Raw genomic sequence first — 12722 nt, 5'->3', positions numbered from 1 at the left:
TTGTATTTAGTTAATTAAATATTTAAGCTTGAAATTCTATATTTTTTTGAATTTTCAACAATATTTATTGCAATTCAAATTACAAAAATTAAAAATGTGGCTCAATCGTTCTCTTGTACATATTACGGAGAATTCATATATTTTTTCAGGATGAAAATCATGATAATTGTCGACACATAGCGTTGGAATTAGAAACAGTAGTTTTTGTTAAAAAAAATACGTGGTGGTGAAGCCCCTTAATATTTTATGCAGTATAAGAGGTATGTATATAAGAATAAGATAACATGCAGACAATTACCCCTTATTTAGAAAATAGAAATGATTTAATATTTAAACACAACACCCAAAATAGAATAGCTTTTAGAATAGGAAATCCATTATTGCAACTGTACAATAGATTTGTAATCTAATTTATTTCAAGAATCATTTGATTACCAACAACCGATGTAATCGGACACAGTCGTTATAATATAATAATAAAGGTATAATATTATACCTTCCTCTGTATTTGTAGCTGTGAAAATCCCCCACGGTTCAAAAATTGTTCCGGTGCCACTGACGGTGCATTGCGTTATCGTCATCATCGATGTTTTTTCGAAACCATATTATTATATAAATTATGGGTTTTTCGAAGTCGAACATAATTTTCAACGTCGTGACGAATTGAAACAAAAATAGAAATACATATTGTAATTTAATAATACACTGTATTATTATTATTTATAAAATTATTCTTACGAACATTTAAAAAAGTGAACTTTGTGATTTCATCAGTCAACCATACATTAATGCATCGGCATCGGCGTGATTACTGTAGTTTTATTTACAGCGTTTTAGGTAAGTAGCAAATAATTAAATATTTGAAAGGTTAAATGTATTAAAATTATTTTTATAGATATATCATATAAATATCTATTGTTTTTATTTGATTTTAGAGTATTAATGAGTTGGATAGGTATCAACTATTTATTTTGATAATATTTTACTTTTATTTAACTTTTACTTAATACTTATTTACTTTTCGTACTTAAAGAAGAAGAACTAATACATTTTTGTAGTAAATTGAATAAATTTGTTTTTACTTGAAGATTACATCTTATTACATCTTATTGAAAATGGAAGGTAAAAGAAAATACTGTGGAGGGGCTGACAAAAATAGAAAGAAACAACGAAAGTTGCTCATGAAGGAAGCTGGAAAGTGTAAAAACATTTCTGATATGTTTTATCATAAATTTAGTAGTTCTATAGTAAGTATTTTATTTTGTGGGAAATTAATTTTCAATATTATTAATTAGGTATTAAATAAATACATTGGTATAATATGCAAAACTGTATAAATAGCATATTATTTTTTTCTACATTATGTATAACAAATAATAAATATTATTTATTTATTTTGTCATATTCTGTTATTCAACAGAATACCTGTAATTTTTAAAAAAAAATTTCTAAATATTTATTTATTTTGTTTAGGAAATTCCAGTAGATCAAGTCATTAAGCCTGTAATAAATGATCTATCTATTGAGAATGATAATGATCAAGTAGTTCAACCAGATAAAACTGAAGTAAATAATTCTTCAATCATTAGGTACATGATAATAATGAATAATTTATTTGTTTATAAAAACACTAATTAAGAGGACGCCTAACCAGCATGTGTTGTCTCCGTCTTACTAACATACAGCATAGAAAATTTGCGTTCAATAAGACCAATTTCATAGTGTAAATTTTAATTTTATAGTAAATTGACCTATTACCAAATGTAAAGGTAAGAATATTATCTGTGTTTGTATATCAGTTTTCAATATTTTAATTTTCAATCAACTTATGAGTATGTAAAATATTAAAAATGCAACTCACAAATAAAGAAAGAAACTTACGTATAAACACTTGTAATATTCTTATCTTTACATTTAATAATAAATAAATTTACTGTAAAATTAAAACCTTTACCATGAAATTGGTCCTACTGAACACAAATTTGCTATGCTCTACGTTAGTAAGACGGAGACAACGTATGCGGGTGTAGTGTCCTCTTAATTAAAATTATTATTTAATAACACCGCAGTTCCATTATTTAATAATACATTTTTATTTTATGTTAAATTATATATACAATATCAATGCATTCAGAAAATAATAAATTAAATTTACCTATAGGCTAAATAAACAATGAGTATTTCATAACTCATAAGTATTGCTTTTAAAATGTATACTATAAAAACAATATATTATTGCGTAACATATACATATAAAATAATAAATAATAATTACAATATGTTGTAAACAAGTTGTTTCAAAAGAATTTATTAATATTTAATTTACACTGCAACTGCTTTTTTTTTTTCTCATCTTATACGTTAGTAACATTCATACATTTGATAGTTGACCATCAAAGCTTTTATAATTTTAAATAAAATACTAACAATATAAAATCACTAGTTAATTCATATCATATCAATCTTTCTCCACTCAATTTACAGTTCTGAATAAACTATACTAACACATACAGATAATAATTTGAACAGATAAATATTACATAACCTATGATAAATAAATTAGCTCTGAACTAATTTTATTCATGATGGATTCCTCAACACTTTATATTAATATTCAGTGACGCCAAACCCTATGCTATGGTTGAGCTCCAGCCCGAATTTTTTTGAAAATATAAGATGAGTCCTTTTATATTGTCCCAAATACAAATATCTATATTAAATAATATAAACATTCTACCTGCTATATTTATTTAAATGGGTGATTGGTTAGTGTGTAAAAATAATGATCCATATTTTGTGCGTATAATTGGTCTTAACCCTTCCACCAAAAAGGTAAATTTCCGTATAAATGATTGAGAAAAACTCTCGTCTTTTGGCTGTCTTGGTTTGTATGAAAAGTACATAAAATGTGGTGGTTAAGATTCAAAATTGAATTTTTTTTTTTTTTTAAATTAAACATCAATAAATTTTTTTGCAGTAGGAGGAGGGAAAATTAATCCCTCCCACAACAAGTACACAATAGAAGCCGATATTTAGACATTGTGATCTTTTAAAATATTTTTCTCTCAATTAAATTTAAGGACTTCGGCGCCACTGTTAATATGATGAATCATTATGAAATGTTACTTTGATTTATAAGTCCAGGGCTAAAAAAATACTATTCCAAATTGATGATACAGTTATATCAAAATTGTCGTTTTGCAATTATGAAAAATATAAGTAAAGATATAGCATGTATTCAAAAAATTGGAATAAACTTTCTCATAACCCCAGACTTAAAATTAAAGTAAAATTTTTAAAATGCTGTTAAAAATATTTCAACTTGTATTTAGTACAAATTACTATTTTATGACAACGCCAACCATTGACAGACAGAATTTAGTATTAATACTAACTTACTATTAATAATTTAAAATAATAAAAAAAAAAAAATACACATATTTTTTAAATACTTAAATACTATATTGAGTAATCACATATTAATAATTTACATATGTATAATAATTAATCACATATATATTTACTATATTTTTAAATTCTTTATTTGATTTACACAATTTAAGCATGAGTAGATATGTGTATTAAATACAACATACATTTATCGTTTAAGTTGTAATGATTGATGTTGTCACATATCAGATAGGCAGCATAGATCTAACATTTTGAAAAGAAAAAAAAATTGAAAAAAGTAAATAGTTTTTGAGGTAATGAGTGTTTTACGCTTGGTGAATTACGCTGTATATGCAGCTATAACACTTATTCAAGTTGTAGCTGCTTTTTTTTTTTCTTGAAATCAGGCTTCATACTTGTGACTATGAGTAAGACTAGACTAGTTTTTATTACTTGTTTACAATTTAGAGTATACATAGATATATAAAACAATAAAACAAAAAATATATGTATATAAAATGAATAAATAGGTACATAAAAAAATGAATATGGTATGGTAAGTGTCTCGACTAGATGTTTCATTTGCCTAAAACTGAGCCACGTCCTTGGCTTTCTGATTGGCAGCTGTTAAGTTTTCTAGCGTGCAAGGTTCTGGTGCCAACGGACATATCAATTGATTTGCCATCGTCTGGGTTGTTCCACAGTGGCAAAAGGCATTCTGATCATTAATGTATCCCCATTTCAACAAACTATCTTTAGACCTTCCAACTCCCACTCTCAGCCGATTTAATGCCTTCCATACATTCCATTGAAGTTCGTACCCTGGAGGTAAGTGTTCCGCAGGTTCAATCCAGTCTCTATTATATAGCTGCATAGGACTAAAAAATTATTGAATATGATTATCCATAGGTTATACAAGCAGTAATACTAATGACATAATTTATAAATTTTGGATAGTTTTCGCTATACAATGAACATGTTTAAAATGAATAATAAATTTAATGAAAAATATAAAGAATAAACTATTTCAAACTAAAATAGAGATTTTAATGTCTCAGGAATCAACATACACTGGAAATATTAATTTGATTAGGATTTTTAAATGGGAGGGGTTAAACACTTTTTTTGGCAGGTTAGGCAAGAAATGCTTTGAGAATTCATTCATATTCCCCCCCCCCCCCCACCACTGCCAAATATAAAAATGTATTTTAGGCAATTGAAAATAGTTTTAATGATATTTATTAAACTATAATGAATAATAATAATTAATTAACGGTGATCAGCTGAGGCAGCATCGTCACGACATAACATAAAACTTATGTAAGTATGTGTTAGATGAGGGTCACCGCAACGTTCATAATAACCACAAAAAAGATAGTAGTAATCAAGGTAGAACTTACCTATTAACTAACGACAAACACCAGTTATTTGTCTACGTTTAGATTTAGTTAGTAGCAAAGTTTTAAAATATTTAAACACCAAATAGTAGTGTAATATTTTAGTACATATACATAAATACGGCTCATAAAGAAGGGGATATTGGCCTCTTAGCTCCCACCCCTACCATGGCTACACCACTGCATGCGTCCGACAATCACCCGCGTTCGCGTTTGTCGTAAAATATTAACAGATAGACCGCTGAAAGCAGTCGACATTTGACGCAATAACCCGCAACTGCGGCAGCGCCATAAATCGCATTGTTTTCAAACGCGTCCGTTGTTGTTCCCAATTATTGATGATCAAAACAAGATCATTATCAATATTTGACACTTTTTAAATGCATATAAATCCGGGATCTAATTATAACGTATCAACGTATTACACGAGTGGATGCGCGTTGCCCAACAGAGACACGACGACGGTATCGTTCGGTTTTCGGGGCAAAACGGGCGCAAATAAAACAGATAGGAATACGGTGGAGACGCGGAGAGAGATTACTGGTCCCGATAGTGGAGAAGTTTGTCAACCTTTGTCGTTCTGCACTTCGTGCCGACAACGCTTTTCTCGCGGCCAAGACGTCATCACCGGTGCATCATACGTCCGACAAAAAGAATAAAATATAAGTATATAATATATGATAATATAAATATAAGTCACCAAGTACACAGTCAGTTATATATTTGTACTATACCTTCCAGTAGCGGCGTTCACAAGAACTTTCAACGGATGAGAGAGGGGTTAGTAAAAAAAAAAATCAATTAGTCATCACTTATTAGGAGATAACTACCGATCAATATTTATTGGTGCAGTAAATATATTTATATTACAAATGTAAATATAAATTATATGATGAGACAAATAATTTTTACAAACCTTAAAAATATAACAAGAATTGGTATAAAAAAAATTAAAAAAAAAACGATGGGGGATTAATACCTCATGACTGATGATAATTCTATCATATGATGAAATATAATATTAACCGTTATTCTTAATCCAGTTAAAAATAAAAATAACAAAAAGTACAAACCAAAAATGGTTGCTAGTTTGACGTATTTATTTGCACACTTTGGAAAGAGTGATAATACGTCATACGTTCGTACAATTTTAAGCAGACGGAAAATTTTAATAATTCAGTTATTATTTTGTCTAAGACCTAACGTTAATAAAAATCCAAATTTTACCATATAATTAAGATATAAAACCCCGCCAACAATCAGATTATTTACATTCTGAAATGTTAAAAAGAATTCAATACGGAACACATAAAACTATTTCACTAAAATATATGCTTGTACGCTCATTATTCGTTGAAATTGAAAATACTGAAAAATCACCATGAAATAATTATTAATTATTAATTGTGAATAGGATTCCAAAATGGTTAATGACTATAATGACTTCACTGACTTTAAACCAAATTTTTTTTAAACATTTTCAAGTTAATTATAATTTTTTTTATTAATTTCACTTTTAAAATAATTTGGATAATGAGTCACTCTCTTAAAAAATTATATTTTAATAATTTATATTTACATCAAGGGATACTAATCAGAACAAAGTGAATGGCGGTTAAACATCTCATATATAAAACATAAAAAACATAATATAATAAAATAAAAACCTAAAACAATAACATCGCTATTTTATAGGTATAAACAATTTTTTTTTAGAAGGATAATATTCCAAAATAAAATACAAAATATAAAAAATATCTATTCAACCATATGATTTTAATGACAACTTTTAGCAGGATATGCAGCAATTGGGAAAATTAGATAACACTAAGGACGCTGTATGTCATTAGAAAATGGATATAGAAGTAGGATAGATTGCTGCCAAAATTAGGATTTTGAAAATAAAACCTTTTTTTCAAAACCAGGCATAAGCAATTTTTAAAATTTAAAAAATGGAAAATAATGATGTTTTGTTGATATAAATGAAATCAAAGCTTTGTTGTGTATACACGCATGATTTATTTTGTGCAAATATTATTAGTAAAGATACAAAGATTTATAATTTTAATATAGCTGGTCTTACTATCAATTTTGTACTAGTACTGACTTTGTGGTCAATACTATGACTATTTTTGAAATCACCAATTTAAATATTTTTCACATATTAGGGTTAACTGGTACTTAAATTGATCATATATAATATTATTTCATTATTTTGTTAGATACATGATTTAAGTTATTTTAAATTGTGGTCACATGGGTTATTTTTAAATCAACAATAATTTCTCATTATAGATTATAAAACAAAAACTCTTCAATTATTAGTTAATTTTTAGTTATTAATTTTTTTTTTTTTTTTTTTTTTTTTTAATTTCAACTGCCTTAAGTATATAAATATTAGAATAAATATTAATATATAATATAATATAAATATAAGTATATAAATTTAAAATTGGATGCATTTTAACTAAGTGATATATTTTCATAAGTAAAATGCTCTTCAAATTCAAGAAATTTTATAAAAGGGGAAGAAGTTTTGAATTCTAACCAAGTTATTTTATCAGGAAAACTAAAAATTGAAAATGTAAGTTATTAATATTATACTGTTAATTATTATACAAGATCGTCTATAGTTATGAGGAAACAATCATTTTATTAATTTTTAACACATAAAACATAAATAAAAATCTACTATTTTGTTTCATAGGACCCAAATATAACTATAAATAAATTCTGATTTTTTTTTTTTTTTTTGTCTTTTGGCTCATTTTTAAATTAATTTCTCATGCATTACTTTTATCTATTATTTCCATTTTACCATATATATTGGTCCATGGCACATTAACTTGTCTGTCTTTAGGAAACTTATAAAAATTAACTGTGTTGTCACCTACATAAAAAGTATTACATCCAAATACAAACATTACAATACAAACAGTACACACATTATTTTTAACTACTTGAATAAATTATATACAATCTTACCAACCAAATTAGAGAATAACACATAATAACATAATATAAACAATGAAAGTAAAATACAAAACAAAAATTGTTATAATATAACAATTTCATACTATGAAATTATGGAATATTAAATAAATTAATAATTATTAAACAGCAACAGCACACAATACCCCTACACGTATAATAACAATATTCTAATAATATTTAATATTCTTATCCTACCTTCAATAGCATAATTGTCTACAAGAATGCACTGACTTATCTAAATTTATCAATATAAGCTAAATCTATATATATATATCAAGCATATGGTTGATTGACACAATAACTAAATGACTAGAGGAGAGGTTAACATTTGTCCAAGGTGAATAAGTTACATTATGTTAAGGATTTACAATTTTATCTAATTTAAATTTACATTGTATCTACTTTTAGTGTTAAATATGTTTTAAATTAATTTTATACGCATCAAACTATTTAACATTTAATAATCATGATTGAGAATATTTAACTTTTTAAAAATGTGCTTATGATAGGACAGCATTTTAGATAGACAAAAATAATTAGATATGAACTGTCATCTTTTTAATGTAAAAATAAATAAATGTAAATTATTAATAATTGTCAAGTTGAAAAATCTTAAGAAAGAATAGAATAAAAAAAAATCAACCAGACTGAACGATGGTTACTTTTTCCAATTCTATTATGTAATTTGTAAATCTAGATAAAAATTTATTTTTAACTGTTTGCATTTATTAAAATGTTAACACTAAAATCAGTAATTTAATTACTTATACACTACTATATGTTACTAAATAGTTTATAAAAATTAAAATACTTTTAAGCTTGATTCCTCAAATTTAGATGCCATTCTTGAGATGATACTTTCAATTAATTCAAATTGTTCCTCTTCGTATATACTTTCATCTTTTACTATTACTTGTTCTTCTTTTACTGATGTTTCAACCTTTACCGATGTGTTTATCATGTTGCATCCAGTACCAAGATTTTGTGTTTCTGTATTCACTTGAGCAGGATTATTTATGATATTAACTTCAATCATATTTTCAGGAACTCCTGGCTTACTATCTTCAATATTATTGATCTTTTGAAATCCAGATTGAATCGGTGCTGTTGTAAGAGCATTCCCAGGCTTATATCGATAAGTTCTTGGTCTAATTCTCATACTTGACTTGTACCGATTTTGAACTTGTTTCCAGTTGGCTACCATACGCATTTCATTGAATAAATCAATAGATATTTTATTCCATATGTCTCTTTTTTTTAGAAAACGTTTTCCTGGACCAAAATTTAGAACATACTCATCATATTTCTTACGCAAGAAAATTGAAGCACTTTCAGACCAATCTAAATAATACATTTATTATTAAACAATTAAAAATTATAAATTAAAAAATGTTAACATTAGATATGTTATTTATAATTGAAACCAAAATTTGCTTTAATGTTAAAATATTCTCATGATTGAGCAAATTTATAATATTTTAAATCAAATTAAATTATGGAATACAGGTTATATTTCAAAAATAATTGTATTTTTCTATACTAACTAATGAAAAAAAATGGTAAAATTATATCAAAAATAATTTAAAATAAGGAAAATTTAAAAAGAAATGTATTGCCTTTCCTTAATTTTCATATTTGCCATTTATATCAAACTATGATAAATGTTCTAATGTTTAAGTTCATGAAACAAACAGAAGTTACATATGACAATGTTAACGGTGAACTAATATTTAATAAACTATAAATTGCATCATATATTTTAAAAACTACCTTGATTCTTGGTAAACTTACATATTCTTTTAGTGAAGCGTTTGATTGGATTCACATTGCCGACGATTACTAGAAGTCCTAGCTCAATGAGTAAATTAGAATCTACAAAAACATGTACCATCTCTTGCTTGTCTACGATATAAAAATAAATACCAACAGTTACAATAAGAATTAATTACACCTGTTAGCAGTGATGGATCTATAGGTCGGACGCAGAACCCGTGGACCATGATCTTTAATTGAATTAACCATGTTATCAAGTGATATAAAATGAAATAGTCAGTAAAACAATGCAATGCTTCAATTAATACCTTAATATTATAGTCTAGATACAACAAGTAGCACATGTAGTGAGCTGAGCCTGTTGTTGAAACCTTTATCGCAAATTCCATTTTCACGGTCCAAGTTCATGTCTAATGATTAGACCCTTTAAAGATTAAAACATAAATTTATTTACTGAACCAAAACTTACTGATAGTCTGATAAGTTAATATAGGAGTGATCAACTCTACCAGTCTACGCAGTGCCGTTGTTAGTGGACAGACAACTTAAGCAATTTCCTAAGATTTTCTTGTACTTAAAATTGATCACATACAATTTGTCAAATTAGAAATAGTAAGAATGATTAGATATATTGAAGTGCAAGGATATCCTACTGCTTTTGCCAAGAGCCTCGCAAAAAATAATGACGGCATTGGATCTACGAACAGTGTAGTCAAGTCATGTCTGATAAACATTATGCGATACATTCATAATTATACCAACAATAATGTTCAAAGAGTCTTAGCAAACAAGGAAAAATATCCATTGAACTTATGGCTTTCTGTTGTTTGCAATAAAACAATATAATTAAAATAATATACAATATTATTACAGCTAAGAATGTTAAAAATGTTAAATGTTAATTAAAGCTTAATATAGGAAAAACTAGTATACTAAGAATCGGGTAAGAAATACAAGTATTAAAATTACTTAAAGAATATAAAGCGCTAATATCAAATGCTGTTGTTAATTATACAAATAAATAAAATAATGTCTAAAAAATTCCAGGTATGAATGTTAACAGCTCAAGGTAATATATAAGAAGGACGACTAGCATGTTAGACTAAGAATCAGCTAAGTACCAGTTTACTACTGTGTTTTATCCGTTCCAACAATAATATCGTAGGTATCCATAACCATCCCAAGTAAGTTTAATTTCACTAAACATGTTAATTTTAAGATGTTAGACGCAACGAAAAAATAAAAGCAAAAACGGATCCACCACTACTTACTGTTATGGTTTTTCAACTATTTCGAATCCACAACGTATACCAGATTCGATTTACCTTTATCGAATACGTCGCATAATATGTCATGTTGCCCCTCGTTTCCAACACGGAAAAAGGTGGAATTATTCTTGTAGGTAATGGCTCTCAGCTCGAAAGACCTTTTGAACGTAGTAGCGGTGGCCATCGGGTATACCAAAAAATAAGATTGCGAGCACGCTACAGTGGCCGTCGTGAACGGTGAACGCGGTGACTGCGTACCAAGCAGCAGCAACAGATGTGAAAACAGGCGTGCACCGGAACGGAAGTCGGCTAGCACCGTGTATCGTTGACGAGTTGCCGTCGCTGTTGAAACAAATGCTGTTGGTGCGACGAGCGCGTCCAGGACACCAGCGGAACACTGTTCGACTCGGATCAGTGTTGCTCAGTGCGCAGGTACGCGCAACACAAAAGAGTAACAGGGATATTTGACATACGTGTCTTTCCGTGTATCGACCGCTAGCGGACGCCATGATAACGACGGCTGATCGTATGCGCGTGTCGCGGTCACGTGATGCGAACCGCGGTGATGAGACGAACTGTAACCGAGGCTGTGGGCCGGTAGTGAGTGGTGTTCGCGGAGCCGCGGCGATTGAACCGAAAACGCAGTACTACCACCGAACATACCCCAAACGCATTTCAACGACCGTCCCTCGCCGTACGGCCTATTGTTACGGTCGACATTTACGACGTATTTCGCACCGTTCGACGAACGGATTCCGATCGCGTACGTCTGACGGTCTGTTATCCGGCGACGTTCGGTACACGTTCGACCCTCGAAGGTAATCAATGTGTACCGTTACGGTTTTTTTAAATTTAACGAAATGTAAAAAAAAATGTAATAATTTGATTTTCGAGCATTTTCATGTAGAAATTTCACGGTACAACCCGTGCACTTGAAATAGTGTACTGATCGAATTAATGTGTACCTACAGCGTGTACTTCGATCTTCAGTAATCTTTTCTGTAATCAATAAAATAGTTGAAAACAAATTCAACATGTTCATTGTATACCCTACTATGTGTAACGAAATAACATTATTATATTAATATTGATATTATTCGTACTTTTATATTCGGTGGCCCGCTTTGAGATAATTGTTTACCAAAGTGGACCGCCGAGGAAAAAAGGTAGGACATTACTGTACGTCGACGTCGGAGCTCACACGGCAGTGTTTAACAATGGCCTCGAGTCATAAGCGCCCGCCTCCCGTCCCCTCCAACGTTCGTCTCAAGATTAAAATATTTATCATTGCCGGGATTGAGTATATCCAGTGTCGCATTTAAACGATTTGCGCCCCAGGGCGAAAACATATTGACGACCCTTACGGGGACTTACAAATAGGGAAATAGATTCCCCGTGAGTTCTTTAGGTTTTGAACTAAGCAAAGGATGTGTTGCTTTTACAATTATGTGAGTTATTTTATCAAAAATATATAGTTTTATATAATTTAATAATGAACATCCCCCCTTCTCCGAAGAAAAAATTGAATGTATTCTAGGAATTCCATTCATCCTGTATTTTATTCCTTAAATTTTAATTTTAATTTTTTAATTTTAAACGAGAATGTCTGCATTAAGTAAGCAATTGTTATGTATCAACAAAGTACATTAATAATCTTTATTAAAAAAAAAATTCCTTATACAAATATTAGTAGTAATATTTAAAATTATATATGAATTAAATGTTACTTGGTATTATAATTTATTAATTAAAATGTTAATTTATTATTAACTAGCATATGGAAAGATACCGAATTATTAATTATTTGATTTATCGTATACGATAAATCAAAAAAATAAAAATAATAAAATGTTAACATTTTAATTTGAAAAATTAAATATGGTTTTTAATCTATTTAAAT

The 12722-nt window shown here is 28.5% G+C and overlaps 1 protein-coding gene across 2 annotated transcripts; it reads right to left on the bottom strand.

Annotated features, from left to right (window-relative positions):
• Positions 1–3571: 3571 nt before the first annotated feature.
• On the bottom strand, positions 3572–11346 carry LOC112689799. Of its 2 annotated transcripts, none has more exons than XM_025563651.1 (4): positions 10880–11346; positions 9573–9683; positions 8593–9122; positions 3572–4268 (listed from the first exon to the last, which is right to left on the bottom strand). In XM_025563651.1, exons 1-4 carry the CDS (start codon positions 11004–11006, stop codon positions 4251–4253), a joined length of 786 nt encoding a protein of 261 aa, XP_025419436.1. In that variant the 5' UTR covers positions 11007–11346; the 3' UTR covers positions 3572–4250. The 2 variants fall into 2 exon arrangements, with proteins under 2 accessions (XP_025419436.1, XP_025419437.1); XM_025563652.1 differs by lacking the exon at positions 10880–11346 and adding an exon at positions 9863–9949.
• Between the last annotated feature and the right edge of the window lie 1376 nt (positions 11347–12722).

This window comes from Sipha flava, unplaced genomic scaffold (assembly GCF_003268045.1).
Source record: "Sipha flava isolate LNK unplaced genomic scaffold, YSA_version1 46_pilon_pilon, whole genome shotgun sequence".
In the NCBI taxonomy this organism is placed as follows: Eukaryota; Metazoa; Arthropoda; class Insecta; order Hemiptera; family Aphididae; genus Sipha; species Sipha flava.
The sequence above is the reverse complement of the archived record's forward strand: the minus strand, read 5'-3'. Positions and strand labels throughout refer to the sequence as shown.

What these genes read in the sequence shown, in the direction of transcription:
- LOC112689799 (XM_025563651.1), bottom strand. Translation starts at nt 11,006, where the DNA reads ATGGCCACCGCTACTACGTTCAAAAGGTCTTTCGAGCTGAGAGCCATT. An exon ending in ATGCGACGTATTCGATAAAG is followed by an intron (nt 9,684 to 10,879) that starts GTAAATCGAATC and finishes TTTATATCGTAG; the next exon opens with ACAAGCAAGAGATGGTACAT. An exon ending in ACGCTTCACTAAAAGAATAT is followed by an intron (nt 9,123 to 9,572) that starts GTAAGTTTACCA and finishes TGTATTATTTAG; the next exon opens with ATTGGTCTGAAAGTGCTTCA.